General features: G+C 49.0%; 1 protein-coding gene across 5 annotated transcripts in view; it reads left to right on the top strand.

Annotated features, from left to right (window-relative positions):
• Positions 1-6,074: 6,074 nt before the first annotated feature.
• The window catches only part of NSD1 (nuclear receptor binding SET domain protein 1), a 127,151-nt gene continuing 116,235 nt past the window's right edge, over positions 6,075-16,990 (top strand). Inside the window, exons 1-3 of one of the 5 annotated variants that reach the window (XM_082622699.1) lie at positions 6,906-7,094; positions 8,222-8,335; positions 9,076-9,165. In XM_082622699.1, the coding sequence (XP_082478825.1) occupies positions 8,306-8,335; positions 9,076-9,165 (120 nt within the window). In that variant the 5' untranslated portion in view covers positions 6,906-7,094; positions 8,222-8,305. Of the gene's footprint in view, positions 6,300-6,717; positions 6,780-6,903; positions 7,095-7,177; positions 7,373-8,221; positions 9,166-16,990 lie in introns of those variants that run through there. The other 4 variants (XM_082622697.1, XM_082622698.1, XM_082622695.1 and 1 more) reach the window with 4 other exon arrangements.

Raw genomic sequence — 16,990 nt, 5'->3', positions numbered from 1 at the left:
GCATTTCAGACACATGAGAGACGTTTTCTATAAATTGATAGAGTTGAATCTACAGCCCCAAGGTTTTGATTAAGATATATTTAAAGCACACATATAGTACACCAAAAATTATATTATTTGCAATATATGACTTAAAATTAGATACCGACTTTCAAAGATGAGTGGATATATACATATTCTCTTGAAATTATTTTCTTATAAATTTATTTACTTATTTATTTTTGGCTGCGTTGGGTCTCTGTTGCTGCGTGCGGGCTTTCTCTAGTTGCAGCGAGCGGGGGCTACTCTTCGTTGCAGTGCGTGGGCTTCTCGTTGCGGTGTCTTCTCTTGTTGTGGAGCACGGGCTCTAGGCATGCGAGCTTCAACAGTTGTGGCACGTGAGCTCAGTAGTTGTGGCGCACAGGCTTAGTTGCTCCGCGGCATGTGGGATCTTCCCCGACCAGGGCTCGAACCCGTGTCCCCTGCATTGGCAGGCAGATTCTCAACCACTGTGCCACCAGGGAAGCCCCTCTTGAAATTCTTTAAAGGGGTACTTGATCAAAAAATTTGGAAAACTGGGCAGTCCAGTGGTTAAGACTCTGCACTTCCACTGCAGGGGGCCCAGGTTTGATCCCTGGTTGGGGAACTAAGATCACTCATGCTGCTCCGCATGGCCAAAAAAAATGGAAGACCATCCACTTTACTAAACCCTTACCCCAGAGTCTCATTCCTGCCTTTATATTACCTGACCTCCTTTTAGTATTTATTGAATGACTACTGGGTATAAACTCTGAGCCACCCCAACACTTGCCAGAGCAGGACCTTTTATAGACATTGCTTCTTTCTCAGCCTCTGTTTTCATCTGTAAAATAGGATAATATCCTCTTCTTGCAGGGAGAAGATGGGTGGTTGGGTGTAAAATGGTAACCCTTAGGCAGGCAGAAGGTAGAGCCACTCTTCTGGCCACAGGCTGCAGACCTCCCCCTTCCTCTGACTGCATCTCCCCAGAGCCCAGCATTCTTCAACTTGCCCTTCTTCCCCTGGGAATCAGTATGTTCAGAAATGCTCCTCTGGAGGCTAAGGGTACATCTGAAAAATCAAGTGCCCAGAGAAGGAGAGGTTTGGGGTGGGGGAGGGAAGACTGACCTGTTGGGCTGGGAAGACTGGTGGCATCTGAAGGAGGTGTCTTGTGAGTAGCTGCTCTGTGCAGGCCCTGCCTACATTCACATATTTAATCTGCACAACCACCCCATTTGTGAGGCTCAGGGAGAGGAAGGGACTTGCTGGTAAGTGGCCCTAGCTGCAATTTGAACCGACATCTATCTAACTCCAGATCCTATAGACTCTCTTACACTTTCTGAAAGTGTTGTCTGGCACAGAGACTTGTGTGTTCCCCAAACATCCCTGAATCCTTTTAGGGATGGTTTTGCACAATCATTTAGTCCACAATTTGAGCTATAATTCTTTTGTCTTTTGGAGACACAGACTTAGAGAAGAGGGGAGGGGATAGATGAAGCATTAGGAAATGTTTCCCCAGCACTTACTCTGATCCTCACAGTCCTGGGCTTGGTCACTGGAGGTCAGAGAAGCATATGCGCTCTGTCTTGTATAAGGGGCTCACCAACTGGCTGGGACCAGAAATGTAAAGCCAATAGTTACTGCAGGGGCTCATTCAGGAAAAAATGACTGCCTGTAAGGGTGGAATAAGGGGAGACTGCCAGGAGAAGGAATCTTCTAAACTGGGCCCTGAAGGATGAGTAGGAGTTTGCATGACAGGGGAAAAGGCAGAGTGACCAGCATGAGTGCAGGCTGGATGGGATGTGGGCTGTCCTGGCACAGTGAGTATGCTGGGCAGCCGGGGAAGTGATGAGGGCAGGAGGGCAGGGATTAGTGGCCACTACACACAGGGCTTTCAAAAAAGAATGTTTGAGAGACAGAACGGTTGAAGGTGAAAATTTGAGTCCCTGGGGTGGGGGCTAGGGCTGGGGCTACAGGGTCAGATTAGCTGACAGAAACCTGGCATTTTGGGTAGGAAGGAAACTACTGGAGGGCTGCATGGCTTCAAATGTGGCCAAACCTTCCTCGATCTTAAGTTCCTGATCCAGTTCTGGGGAAACCACTCGGTGAGAGAGAAAGAAAACAATTCTTGGACCCATCACAGGGTGTTCACCAGATTAGTTTGGGACTAATCACCAAAGGCCTCCAAACCTGGCTGTTTCATCAGAAAGCAGATGCTGCTCCTGTCCAGTGAGGATGAAGAGCTTGCACTGGGAGTTGGGGTTGGGAGTTGACTTTGAATAGGTCACGCTTCCTATCTGGAATATGGGGCTAACAAGAGTGCCCATCTCAGGATTAAATGAGAGAGTGTCTTACAGAGTAGCTGGCACAGAAGAGAAGCCACACTGTTATTGTAACCTAACAGTCCTAGCATATCCCAAGACAAGGCCCTTGTGTTTCTAGAGGAGGTATCAACCTCTTCTGGACACTGCTGGCAGAGTGAGCTTTCAACTGCACAAATGAGATTCTTAACCTGCTTCTTAACCTTCCATGGCTCCCTGCTGCCTTCCAGATAAAGCCTGAATTCTTTAACTTGACCAAGAAAGCCCTCCACTGTCAGGCCCTTGTGGCTTTCCCCATCTTCATCTGAGGCCTCTTATTGCACTCATCACCTCTACTGCTCCTGCCATGCACTACCCTCTGGTCACACTGAACTGTGGTCAATTCCTCCAAAGCCCGGTATTTCTCTGGGCTCTTCTGCTGGAATCTCTAGCTCATCCCCTCCTTTCCAAACTCTTCCTGTGAGTCCTTCTGGACTCCCTCTGGATGTCACTTCTGTGGAAGACCTTCCCTGACTGTCCCTGAGGCCACCCCAGCTCCCCCAGCACCTCTGGCTTCTCTCTCAGTACTCAGCTCTCTACCTAGTTACTTCTTCTCTGCCTTTCCCACAAGGCTCTGAGGGGGAGCTCAATAACTCTCTGCTGAATTAATGAATGAAAGGGGGGCAGTTGTAAGAAAAAGGAAGTACACTGGTGGAATGTCTCGATAGGTATCTCTTTCAGCAGGTTAGGAGTAACAGTAATTTACAGATGAAGAAACTGAGGCTAAGGTAATCTCACTTTGCCTGCCACCCAAATTCCTGAGCACCTGTGGGCAAGACACTGTGCTGGGCCTTCTCACAGACAGTATCTGGAAGGTGTGCTGGCTAAGAGCAAGGGATGTGAGGCTGACCACACCAGGTGATAGGACTCTGAGACCTTGCAGAAGGGCTTAATCTTTTGGACCTCATTTCTTCACAGGGCTGCTAAAGGGTTAAAGGAACTCATGTGTGTCAAGCGCCCAGCATGGTGTCCAGTACACAGCATAGACTCAGAGAGTAGTTTTTGACGCTAATCTCTGTCTTAAGGATGGGAGGCACAGGCCCAGAAAAGTTCCCTGTGCTGAGACAAGGAGGCCACAGCCAGCCCTATCCCTTCTTCCCCCACTTCAGAAGCCAGTGTCCTTGTGAGAATATTGGGTCCTGTGGGTTCCCTCAGCCCAGATCTGGCACACATGAGGTGCTTGGCCAGTGCCTGCTGGATGGGGAGGCTCCAGTGGGGACTGCTGTGAATGAGACCTCTGCAGCCGTATTCCACTCTAGGAGGCAGGAAGGGACACTTGAGTCATTCCAGGAAAGTCCAAGAGATTTTCTCTGGGATTCCAGTCTTTTTCCCGAGACCATCAGTAAGCTGTTCATCCCCAGCTGCCTGTCCCCCTTTAGCCCCTACTCCTATTCTGTGGGGTCTGGGAGGTTGGAGAGCGGGGTTCCTATAGGGCAGGCATGTGCAGAGGTCAGCCCTGGGGGGAACCACTATCCCGGCCCCTCTTCACACCTTAGCACCTTTATTTAACTGTTTCTTCCTAAGGCCTGGGGCTTCCTAAGGCAGGCATCTCATCCTTTGTTTACCCAGCACCCAGCAATACTGCCTGGAATGCAGGAAATGGTTACTGAATGAAGCGGTGAAACACATTTCAGCATTCATCAAGTGCTTAGTCTGTATAGGCCCCTAACACTTACTTTCACCTTGCAGGATCCTCACAGCCACCCTGTGCATTGGAAGCCACAGGTGAGGAAACTGAGGCCTGGGGCTGTTAATAGACTGGCTCAAGGCCATACAGTGGCAGCTCACAGGCCCTCAGGATAGTCGTGGGAAAGTAAAGGGTTGAGAGTAACCTTAATGAATTGGGGCAAACTGGCAGGGGGTAACTGTCAGTCAGAAATGATTGGCTCAAGTTATTAGGTGTGAAGAAGGAACCAGTCAGAGCTCCCCCACTGAACTGCCTAGAAGGGATTAGCAGGAGTCACTCCTTAGTAGAACAAAGGGCAGGTCCCTGTAGGCAGTACCCTGGGGTGTAGACCCAGCTCTTCTCTGGCTGGTCCTAGCACACAGAACACTGCCAACCTGATTTCGCACCTGGGAACAGTCAGGGTGCCTCATTCTCTTCAACAGAAGGAGGCCCTCTGAGGTCACAGTGCTCCCTTCGACACTCTGGTTCCAGGGGGCACCTTCCTTCAAGACAGCCTGCTGCTCTCTTGGCAGGGACTGCATCCCAGCACTTAGGTGTGGTAAGGACCTGTTGTGTATCTCCTTGGCTGGTCTGTGGGCCTTGGAGGGCAGGAGGCTAAGGGTATCCTGAGCTCCAAGCCAACTGGGGCCAGTTTTGGGGTGAAGGTTGGAGAAGGCTGAAGGATGAAATCTAGGGAGCTCCGCGCCAAAGCCAATACCGCGCAGAGCAACGCCAAAAGTGGCCTTTCTCCCAGGTGGGCTCACGGTTAACAGATAGAAGGATGGCGGGTAAACACTCCACTGGGGCAATAATTATGCACATTTACTAAGCCCTGGGAGGAATGGTAGTCACGTGGCTCTCGAGGGCGGCGCCCTCAGCTTTGAGATGGAGTTAACTCTAATCACAGAAGGCTTTCTGGAGGAGGCGGAATTTTTATGGCGGTCGATTGTGGTTTTCTCTGAACAGCGAGGATGAGCTTAGCACTCTAGGGACCAGATAGGTCCCGAGGTGAGCTTTTTGTCGGGGAGCAAGCCCGGGGCGGGGGTCGGAGTTGGATCGGATTAGGGGAAGGGCCTGGGGGGGGGGTTGGCGTCGCGGGGTCAGGTTGTTTGGGTTCCCCCGCTTGCCTTCACGTTGTCTTTTGTGATTGGACGCGCTGCAGCCGCGCTAGGCCGGTGCTGCGGGGCCCCGGGCACTGGGTGCAGGCCTCGAGGTGCCAGGCGCCCGAGAGCAGAGCGCCCCAGGCCAGGGATTAGCCCAGCAGGCTTAGCGGGGCCAGCCCGGCGGTCCGCCCTCCCAGCGCTGTTCCGCCGGGGTCCCGATGCCCAGCCCGCAGGGGTGAGGCGCGCGCTCCCCGGGGAGCAGGGCTGCTGAGAAGGCGGCCTGCGCCGGGCGGAGGTGGCACGAGAGGGCCATCTGCCTGGGTGCAGAGAACTGCAGCGTCCGCGGTGCGAAGCGCGACCCCTCCGGGCCCCCAGCTCGCGTCCACTGCCCCGCGCGCACTCACCTACTGACGCCCGCCCGCGCCCCCGGCCCAAGTCCCAGTGCCAGGCCCAGACCCGGACTAGGCGCGGGAGGCGGTGCAGGGATTGATTAGTGGACCCCTCCCCCAGCACTCCCCTCGCCCCGCCCGAGGCTGCGAGGACCCCTGGGCCCGGGGGTAGTGAGGGAGCTTCGTCCCCGCGGTGCCCGGGCTGGGGACTCGATCTCACTGGGCGGGGGCCGCACCGCGGCAGGCCGAGGTGCGGGCGCGCTGTCAGACTGCTGCCCGGCTCGGGTGCGGGGGGGGGGTGGGCTCAGCGCGGGGGTCGCCCGGCCTCATCCCCCCTGCCGAGGCCACGGCTGGGCGGGCAGTGCCCGGGCCGGTAACCCGACCCGACCCAGCTCCCGGGAGCCGCTCACCCCGCACGGCCGGGCAGGGGGAGGGAGAGGAATGGGGGGGAGGGGGAAGGGAAGGGGTGGTGGGTGAGGGGCTGTGGGGACCGCAGGGCCGAGTCCCCGGCCTGTCTGCGCTGCTCTAGGGTGGCTGCCTTTGGTGCCTGGACGAGCCAGCCCCCTGCCTCGCGGGCGTCGGGCCTGCGGCAGGAGGGAGCCCTGGGGCTGTACAGGCTTGGCTCGGGGAGGCAGACCCGAGCTGCTGCCTCCATTTTGTTTCCTGCTCAGCTTGGTCTGTAGTGGTGGTGGTGTGGGCTTGGGGTGCGGCCGGGCAGGGGGTTCACCTGCGGCCGCGCCTGCTCGGGGTTTGAGGCCTCGAAGACCCCAGCCCCAGCCCCCAGGTGAGCCCCGCGGTAGGAGGGGGGTTGCCTTGGCCTCGGGCCGAGCGGAGCGGGCTGAGGGCAGGTGCCCAGTGGATGGGGAACCAGGGCTGTAACCTAAGATGGAGGCCGGGACTGACGCGGGCCCGAGCGGGGCTGGCGGGGCGGTCGGACAGGCCTCAGCCCGGCCAGGTGCCGCCGGGGCTGGGGCTCGAGACCGGTAGGGTGCTGGAACCGTGTGCAGCCCGGGGCCGGCGCAGCTCCCTGAGGTAGGTGAGGGGATCGGAGTGCCACCCACGACGCCCGCAGGCCCCGACACTCCGAGGAGGCGCGCGAGGCCCCTGGGGAGCCCGCCTCAGGCCCCGCCCGGGCAGCCGGGCCGGCCCGTAGGCCCGGGCCGCGAGCTGGCGCGCAGGGGGAGGGGAGGGGGCGGCAGCGGCGGCTCCGCTGATTGGGCGGCGCGCTCGCGAGCCCGACTTCACCCGCCCTGAACCCCGAAGAGTGAGGCAAAGGAGCGCGCGCCGTGGGGGAAGGGGTGCGCGCGCACTCGGGGCCCCAGCCGCACGCGGGCCGGCGCGAGGCGCTCGGTCGCTCGCGCCGCCGCGGGGGCGCGCGCGGTGGGGGTGTGAGGAGGAGGAGGCGGCGGCGGAATAGGCCGGGGCAGGTCGCATTCGCTGCCTTCTACCCTGAAGAGAGACGCGGGGGGAGGGGGGTGCGGCGAGCGGCTCCGCGCTTTCCCCACCGCTCCGCTCGCGCCCCAGTGTAATGAGGGTCACCCCCTCCCCCCAGCCGGCCCGGGAGGGGGCGCGGGGCACGGTAACTAGTGCGCTGGGGTGGGCGGCGGGCAGGCGCGAGCGGAGGGGGGAGGCGGCCGGGCGGGGAAGATGGTGGTGGCCGTGAGGTGAGGGGCGCGGGGGAGGGCCGGGCGCGGCACAGGGTTGGTGGCCGGCGGCGTTGCAGCCGCAGGCCCCCTCCCCCTCCATCACTACCAGCCGGGCTCAGGCCTAGCCGGCCGGGACGCCGCGAACTTCCTCCCCGCGCGGCCAGTGCCCCGCCGGCCTCCCGCGCGCACCTCGGCCTCCGCCTCCCTTCAGGTAGCCGGCTGGGGGGCACGGGGCCGGCTGCCCTCCTGCAGCAAACTTTGCTTGGTGCTGAATATTGATGAGTGAGATCGGCTCGGCCAGGAGGTGCTGCCGGCGCTGCGGGAAGGAGCGCGGCCCGGGCAGGCGGCGGCGGCGTCGGCAGCAGCCATGTTTGTCAAGCTGTAGCAGCTGCTGCTGCCCTGACTCGGCTTCACTGGCTGCCTCCGTTTCTCCCCCTGCCGCGTTCCAGCCTCTGGGCCCTGCAGCCGTGGACCGAGCAGGCCTGCAGTCAGAAAGGCGAGCTTCGGGGTGCACCCGCTTCGGCCGACTCGCCTGCGGCCAGAGCACGGCCGCTGGAAAGGCTCCGGCGCCGGCTGGGGCGCAGGGTGCAGCGCTATTGTGACCGCTGCGCCCGAGCGAGCCAGAAAGGATGGGGGGGATAACCTTTTTGTGCAGCGTCCCGGAGCCCCCCTCGAACCCTACAGCCCCCTCCCTTCGGGAGATCCGGCCACAGGACCCCCAGCGGGGGAATGGAAGGACTATTGCTGTTTGAGATTTGGAAATTTCTACTGCCAAAGGGATTTTAATTTTAGATCAGCCCAACTGTCCACCAGTCTGCAGTGCAGAAAAAAGGGACGGCTGTTTCCATGTGGCAAGATCTGCCTATCTCCGGGAAGATGGAGTTTGCGGAGTCTCTCCGAGGCCATTTTTCCATCGTCAGCTGGGGAACTTTTTCCGCCCATGGAAGTGCAGTAGAACTAGGCTTCGAGGCCACTAGGCCTCGAAAAGTGGCTGCCATTTTGAAGATAAGAGTCAAATGGCCTATTAACTCAGATTAATTGCTGTGTTTTTGGATTCCAGGTTGATGCTGGCCCAGGATGGATCAGACCTGTGAACTACCTAGAAGAAATTGTCTGCTGCCCTTTTCCAATCCAGTGAATTTAGATGCCCCTGAAGACAAGGACAGCCCTTTCGGTAATGGTCAATCCAATTTTTCTGAGCCACTTAATGGGTGTACTATGCAGTTATCGACTGCCAGTGGAACATCCCAAAATGCTTATGGACAAGATTCTCCATCTTGTTACATTCCACTGCGGAGACTACAGGATTTGGCCTCCATGATCAATGTAGAGTATTTAAATGGGTCTGCTGATGGATCAGAATCCTTTCAAGACCCTGAAAAAAGTGATTCAAGAGCTCAGTCGCCAATTGTTTGCACTTCCTTGAGTCCTGGTGGTCCAACAGCACTTGCTATGAAACAGGAACCCTCTTGTAATAACTCCCCTGAACTCCAGGTAAAAGTAACAAAGACTATCAAGAATGGCTTTCTGCACTTTGAGAATTTTACTTGTGTGGACGATGCAGATGTAGATTCTGAAATGGACCCAGAACAGCCAGTCACAGAGGATGAGAGTATAGAGGAGATCTTTGAGGAAACTCAGACCAATGCCACCTGCAATTATGAGCCTAAATCAGAGAATGGTGTAGACGTGGCCATGGGAAATGAACAAGACAGCACACCAGACAGTAGACACGGTGCAGTCAAATCGCCATTCTTGCCATTAGCTCCTCAAACTGAAACACAGAAAAATAAGCAAAGAAATGAAGTGGACGGCAGCAATGAAAAAGCAGCCCTTCTCCCAGCCCCCCTTTCACTAGGAGATACAACCATTACCATAGAAGAGCAATTAAACTCAATAAATTTATCTTTTCAGGATGATCCAGACTCCAGTACCAGTACATTAGGAAACATGCTAGAATTACCTGGAACTTCATCATCATCTACTTCACAGGAATTGCCATTTGTAAGCAGTTTTTGGTACAACTTAAATATATACATAAATGTATATATACAGGCAACTTAAAGGGAAACTATAAAAACCAATTATAACTAATTGGTTTTTTGTTGTTTATCAGTTCACAGATGAAAGCCTATTGCTAATGATAAGCTCTTTGGGGAAATTTTACTTTGATTTGAAAAATCTTCTATTACAGGAGTTTGGTTCTTTTTTGATTTTTCCCAGTTAACTCTCCATTGAGGACTGGCTAAGAGTTAAACTTTAAGGGCATTTGATTGAGTTCAGATTTAAATGTTCAAGATGGAGGTATACATTTGTTTAGCTTTTTCTTTTTTAAGTGAGCTTGGCTTTGGCTTGCTGGTATCATGAGTACAGGTGAACCAGTTAATTACCTGGAGTCCTGTTTCTGCATAAGGCATGGCTTATATTTTTAGTTGATGGGGTGACTTTTGCTGCAGGTTGAAGTGCATTTGGGGTAAACATTCAGAGTAGCTAAGATGAGAAGGCCTTCTTGGACATCAGTCAGAATTTAAATTGGGCTGATTTTCCTGAACTACCTGTTGTACAGCATCCTATGCTTCAGGTAACTACCACCATTAAAACCTTTCCGAGTTTTAAATTTTGAAGTGTATATAAATGTGTGGTATGGGTGTATGTGTATAGAAATGGAAAAAAAATGTAATTTGAGTTACTCATTAATGCTACATACTATTGTTAGATTGTGGTAAATGATAAAGTTTTTTTAAAAGTTTGATCTTACGCAGAATTTTTTGACTCTTCCTAGTTAGCTAAATGATCAGTTGACTTCTCTTAGCCTCAGTTTAATCACCTTTAAAATCTGATTGTTTTAACTTGATTGTTAAAAGATTCCTTTCAGCTTTAAATATTTGATTCTGATTTTGTTTCTGTCCAGACACATTGTCATGGTCACCTGTAATGTCACCAAAGAGGATCCCATTTCCTCCCAACATACTGCTGAAATACTATGTAAAGATTTAATCAGAAAATTTTATGGTGTGTGATGATAGTTGAGTGCATTAAACATTCATTTTACTGTATAGCCCTTCTGTTCTTTAAAGTTAGAGTGAGAATGTGGGTGTGTCACTTTTGTTTCTGTTGATTCATATCTTAAATATGCTTTAGTACTCCTTGATTTTTTTAGCTTGCAGTTGCAGATGTAAAAAATTTGTTTTTGTAGTAATCTAGAGCCTGTATTGTCCGAGGTATTTTTCAGGGTGGATAGGCTGTATTGGCAGCCTATTGGCAGCTCAGACAAATCCTTCTTCGTGGGTTCACATTGAAATTTATTTCACATGTATATAGTTTTGTCTTTTTAACTACATAAAAAAACTTATATCTGAAGGTGGAGATACATGTTTCTCTAGAAGCATACAAATATAAATGTAAATCTATGTGCTTCTTATCAAAGAAATGTCAGTGGAGTATAGGTTCTATTAAAAACAATTGAAAATACTGGAGCCTATAGAAAGTATGTTATGCATCTAAAGTGAGAGTTAACAAACTTGTATAAACGTAGAAAAACTTTTTTCAGGTAGAAAATCTAAATTGCTCAAAGATTATGGACCTGAAGAAGCAAGTATCTTTATTCTTTTTTTTGCCCCCCCCCCCCCCCCCCACCTGGCTCTGCTGCTCGTGGTTTGCGAGAGCTTAGTTCCCGGACCAGGGACTGAACCCGGGCCATGGCAGTGAAAGCGCCAAGTCCTAACCACTGGACCGCCAGGGAATTCCCATCTTTATTCTTTCATTCCGGTTGTAGATGAAGTCTATTGCTTTGATTTTCGCCTTTGACGTGTGTGTATATATATATTTTTTGCCTTTGATATTTTTTAACTGAGGATTTAAAGTGAAGTCAATCTCAAAATGCAAATGTAGTTGAACAATAAGCCTGGGAAAGGTGTAATTAAAAATAATTCTATATAGCCACACACTGTTGATGTTTTGAGACTGTTCCCAGTTGATTGGTTGATGCAGCAGGTGCTTACTCTGTATTAGATCCTGTGCTCAGGGCTAGAAATGAGAAAATCTTTTGCAAATGCTATTTGTCTTTTTTTCTGTCTGTAATATTGTGATAGAATGAGATTCTCCTGGCGAGATTAAGAGTAGTTATTAGGGTTTTAAGCCCTCTGTCTGGAATTAGGGAAAGACACATAATTCAGCATCATATTGCCAGTTGTTTTGTACAACTAGCTATCAGCAGACTTTGCCTCCTGTCATAAATGAGCAGCCTCTTCAGTTTACCTTCATGGTCTTCAGTTTTTTCTGTGTACAGTGATGTGAAATGGTTGTCATTACAGTTAACAATCCTGACCTGGTGCTTTTATATTTAATTGGGTTGATACTGTCTAGTTTCTGCCTATGTACATATACAATGTACAGTGCTTTGTACATTGTAGATACTTGAAAAAAATCTTCAAGGAAGGTTGGTCCCCAGAGCTCCAAGCTAAAGCAGTCAATAACTTACATGTTATTAAGTGCTTTGGTCTGTATTATCTTATTGGGTCTTCATAGCCTTGTAGTAAAAACAGATGTCATAGAAGACATAGATCAACCTTGAAGGCACTTGACGTTATTGGAGACAAGACTGAAACCCTTGAAACCATAGAATTATCTGAGTACTCTTGGTTTTCTTTAGTGACTTTTGAAGGCTCTGACACTCTTGCCTGGGCCTGAAGTAACTCATGGTTTTCTCACTAGGCTCATTGCAGCAGTTGTTTGTTTGCTACTCTTCCTCACTTAGATATTTTATGGAGATAAATATGAATAGAGTTAATTTATGCTATGGTGGCATTCATGAATTTTGGGATCCTCAGAGTTCTTAGGATGTAGCCAGCCTCCAGGATGGTCTGACATACATTTTATATTAGTGATCCTCTTTATCTAAAGAAGACTGCTAAAAATGAATACACTCAAAATGAGGACTAAAATTTCATAAGTAAATAAGGAGAAAAAGGTTTATTTAGGATTTTATATTGAAAAGTAAAATTAAGAATTATAAAAGTAAGTTTTATTTATTTATTTTTGAAAAGACACTTATATTTCTTTTTTTTAAATATTATTTATTTATTTATTTATTTTTGGCTGCCTTGGGTCTTCGTTGCTGCGCGCGGGCTTTCTCTAGTTGCTGCGAGCGGGGGGCTATTCTTCTTGCGGTGTGCGGGCTTCTTATTGCGGTGGCTTCTCTTGTTGCAGAGCACAGGCTCTAGGCACGTGGGCTTCAGTAGTTGTGGCACGTGGGCTCAGTAGTTGTGGCTCGTGGGCTCTAGAGCGCAGGCTCAGTAGTTGTGGCACACGGGCTTAGTTGCTCCGCAGCATGTGGGATCTTCGTGGACCAGGGCTCGAACCCGTGTCCCCTGCATTGGCAGGCGGATTCCCAACCACTGCGCCACCAGGGAAGTCCTTAAAAGTAAGTTTTAAACCTTTATCAAAATTTTGATTATGGGACTTCCCTGGTGGTCCAGTGGCTAAGACTCCGTGCTTCCAATGCAGGGGGCCTGGGTTTGATCCCTGACTAGATCCCACATGTTGCAACTAAGAGCCCGCTCATGGCAGCGAAGGTCCCATGTGCTGCAACTAAGACCTGGTGCAGCCGAATAAATAAATACTAAAAAAAATTTTTTTTTATTATGATGGCAACTGTTATAATAAGGCAAGAATCAAATAGATTTTAAAAAATTTTGTCCAGCAAAATTGTACCATAGGAGATGGCATACTTTATTTTGCTTCATTTTCTCATTATGGTCATAAGGAGGATAAATTTTTTAAAATATTTAAGGACTTAATCAGTCTTACTGAGGTTTTCGTTTTAAGAATATCCATTATGGAAAATTTCAGGTGTATATCGAAAAAAGAGAAAATAGTTGAATTTCCATGTACTCCTCACCTAGCTTCAAGAATTACTGATATTGGGACTTCCCTGGTGGATCAGTGGTTAAGACTCTGTGCTTCCGCTGCAGGGGGTACAGGTTCGATCCCTGGTTGGGGAAGTTACACATCCCGCGAGGTGCAGCTACTCCCCTCCCCCTGCAATAAAAAAGAATCACTGATATTTTGCCAGTCATGTTCTATCCTCTCTCCACTGTGTCATTCACTAACATTTCTTAACCCTTTGATGTTCATATCACTCTTTGAAGCTCCTGTCCTGTATCCTTATCAGTTGTCACTTGTTTACTCGTTGACCTAGATCAACTTTTCCTTGCCTGTAATTGGGGTGATTCTTCTTTATTATTTACATTGACTTTAAGGAACACAGCATCTTTTTGCCAGATTTGTTTGCAATTTTACCTTGTAATTGATTTGCAATGTAATACTAGTTAGTGCTTCATTAGGTAGTGACAGACACTGTACTGTGCATGGGATGGATGTTTGAATAGAGACTTTTTCTTGGCCACTTAAAAATAGATATCTTGGTGGTCCAGTGGTTAAGAATCCGAACTTCCATTGTAGGGGGCATGGGTTCGATCCCTGGTTGGGGAACTAAGATCCCGCATGCTGTGTGGTGCGGCCAAAAAAAAAAAAGATATCTTGGTGTTGTAACAATATCCCCCCCGGTACAACCTTGGAGATCGAAAAAATACAAACCACACCCTGTACTAAGTTCTGTGCTATGGATGTTTACGTGGTTAAGGAGATCAATGGAGAGATGAATGAAACTTGGAGCTTCAAGGAAGCAGTGGGACTTGAATTGGTCTTGACTGGGTTAGGTTTGGTTAGGTTTAGAAGGGTACTTTGGATAAAGAGAACTAAATGAACATAGTATTTTCAGAAGGTTGGGTAGGATGGGTGTCCTCAGGTAATAAGGCCTAGAAATCCAGACTGGCATTTGGTATTGATGTGATAGGAACAGGGATCCAGTGAGCAATTTCAGCTGAGAAGTGATTTGATGAAATCTGTGTTTGGAAGACTTTGGCTAGGAGAGAGTAGAGGCAATGTTAGGATGTAGGAGTCACTGCAGTAGTAATTAAAAATTAGAATTGATCAGAGTCAGTAGTAGAAAGAAAGGGGGTAAGTCCAAAAGATTATTTCAGAGGAGGGAAAATTGGCAGCCCTTTTAGGGTTGCCTGGATTGGAGGCAAAATTGGAGCCTGGATTGGAGGAATGAAGGAGAGAGATAAGTGCAGACGATGGTCTTGTCTTGTTGGTGCCTGAGACAAAAATGATTCCTCAGGGGCTTTCTCCTCTTCCCTTCTCATCATCCCAGCAATTCTCTACTCCTTCCTTTTCTGTCTCCACACGTCTCAGTTTCTGCTCTTTATCTGACTCTGTCCTTGCTGGAGGCCCTGGTTTTTATTCATTACTCTTTCCTCTTTCCCTCTGGGATCTTTATTCTCAACCTTCACTGCATCACTTTTTCTGCCTAAAAACAGAATGACATCTTCCTATTCTAAAGGAATCTTCCTTTATCCTGTAACCTCTCCGATTATCTTTCCTCTTTACTCTCACTGTTGTGGCCTCTCTCTTTACTGGTGAATTTCTTGAAAAAGTTGTCTACTTTGTTTACGTCTCCTTAAGCTCTGTGAATTGGCTTCTGTACTCTTGAAACTGTTCTTTTCAGAGTCACAAATGACACCTCCATACTTATCCTACTAGATGTGCAGCATTTTGACCACGACTCCTTTTTTTTTTTTTTTTTTTTTTTTTTGCGGTACGTGGGCCTCTCACTGCTGTGGCCTCTCCCGTTGCGGAGCCCAGGCTCCGGACACGCAGGCCCAGCGACCACAGCTCACAAGCCCAGCCACTCCGCGGCATGTGGGATCTTCCCAGACCGGGGCACGAACCCGTGTCCCCTGCATCGGCAGGCGGACTCTTAGCCACTGCATCACCAGGGAAGCCCTTTATATATATATTTTTAAGAAAATTCTATAGTTCTATAAGGACATGTTCCAGATGTCCCTGGTTTTACTTGTACTTGTTTGTGTGTATTTACTATGTTAAGTTCTCTGCATTTTTATCGCCTGCTTGGGTTTGTATGTGCGCTACCACACTCAAGATGTTGAACGGTTTCAATGCCACAAGGATATCTTCTGTGGCCCTTTTATATCACACCCATCTTCTTCCTGGCAGTTCCTCCTCCAACTTTTGCCAACTACTAACCTGTCCTTTGTTTCTAAAATTTTGTCATTTCAGAAATGTCTGTAAATGGAATCATGCAGTATATATAGCCTTTTGGGATTGGGTTTTTTTCACTTAAGATTCCCTGGAGAGTCATCCAAGTTATTGAGTATATCAATATTTTATACTTTTTTATTACTAAGTAGTATTCCGTGATACATATCTACCACAGTTTGTTTTACCATTCACCTGCTGAAGGACATCTGGGTTTATTCTAGCTTTTGGCTATTAGAAGTAAACGTGCTGTGAACATTCATATACAGGTTTTGTGTGAACATAAGTTTTCATTTCTCTGGGATAAATGCCCAAGAGTACCATTGCTGAATCATATGGTACTGCATGTTTACTTTTATAAGAAACTGCCAAGCTGATTTCCAGAGTAACTGTACTATTTACATTCTCACCAGTAGTGTATGAGTGATCCAGTTTCTTTTCCTCCTCACCGTGATTTAGTGTTTTCACTATTTTTGTTTCAACCATTTTGATAGTTATGTAATGATATCTCATTATGGTTTTTGTTTTTAATTTATTTATTTTACTTACTTTCTTTTTTGGCTGTGTTGTGTCTTCATTGCTGCACACAGGCTTTCTTTAGTTGCAGTGAGCGGGGGCTTCTCTTATTGCGGAACACAGGCTCTAGGCATGCGGGCTTCAGTAGTTGTGGCTTGTGGGCTCTAGAGCGCAGGCTCAGTAGTTGTGGTGCACAGGCTTAACTGCTCTGCGGCATGTGGGATCTTCCCGGACCAGGGCTCGAACCCGTGTCCCCTGCATTGACAGGCAGATTCTTAACCACTGTGCCACCAGGGAAACCCTCATTATGGTTTTTATTTGCATTTCCCTGATAGCTAATGATGTTGAACGTCTTTTTGTGTGTTTATTTCCCATCTCTATATCCTCTCTGGTGAAATATATTCATGTCTTTCGCCCATTTTCTAATTGGATTGTTTGATTCTTTTTGTTTGTTTGTTTGTTTTTTTGCGGTACGCGGGCCTCTCACTGTTGTGGCCTCTCCCGTTGCGGAGCCCAGGCTCTGGACGCGCAGGCTCAGCGGCCATGGCTCACGGGCCCAGCCGCTCTGCGGCATGCGGGATCTTCCCAGACCGGGGCACGAACCCATGTCCCCTGCATCGGCAGGCGGACTCTCAACCACTGCGCCACCAGGGAAGCCCGGATTGTTTGATTTTAATTGTTGAGTTTTGAGAGTTCTTTATGTATTCTAGATGATCTACATTGTTTATAATGCTTGTATACGAGTTATACTTTTTAAGTATTGTTTCTACTTTTAGATTACTTATTAAAGAAACAATAAAATCATATAAACTTGTGGTTTCCCCTTAATAAATTGGAACAGATTTTAGTGTTTGTTACTGTTATTAGGTGAAATTACTTTATTAAGGCCTCTAAAGTTCTTTTCACATGTCCAGTGACCTTACATAAAATATCAATACCATGGTACTGTGTTACAGATTGCTGGGAGGATACAATCCATTTTGGAGGATGAACGATTATATTTGCACGTTAGATTCACTTAAAGATAATTCCTGATTACATGATACCCCCTCCTATACCGGGCAGAGTCTGACGGTGGTCTTTCTTTGTGACTTCCTGAGGGTGCAGCCCTCTCGGCATCCCTCATTTCTCTCGATGCTGTAATTGGAGCTGTTGGGGACCCCTGGTGGAAGTCGGCGATGTTCCAGTTTTA

Source organism: Mesoplodon mirus (genome assembly GCF_964341445.2).
Source record: "Mesoplodon mirus genome assembly, chromosome: 5".
Lineage (NCBI taxonomy): Eukaryota > Metazoa > Chordata > Mammalia > Artiodactyla > Ziphiidae > Mesoplodon > Mesoplodon mirus.
Note: the sequence above shows the minus strand (reverse complement) of the source record. Positions and strands in the feature narration are given on the sequence as shown.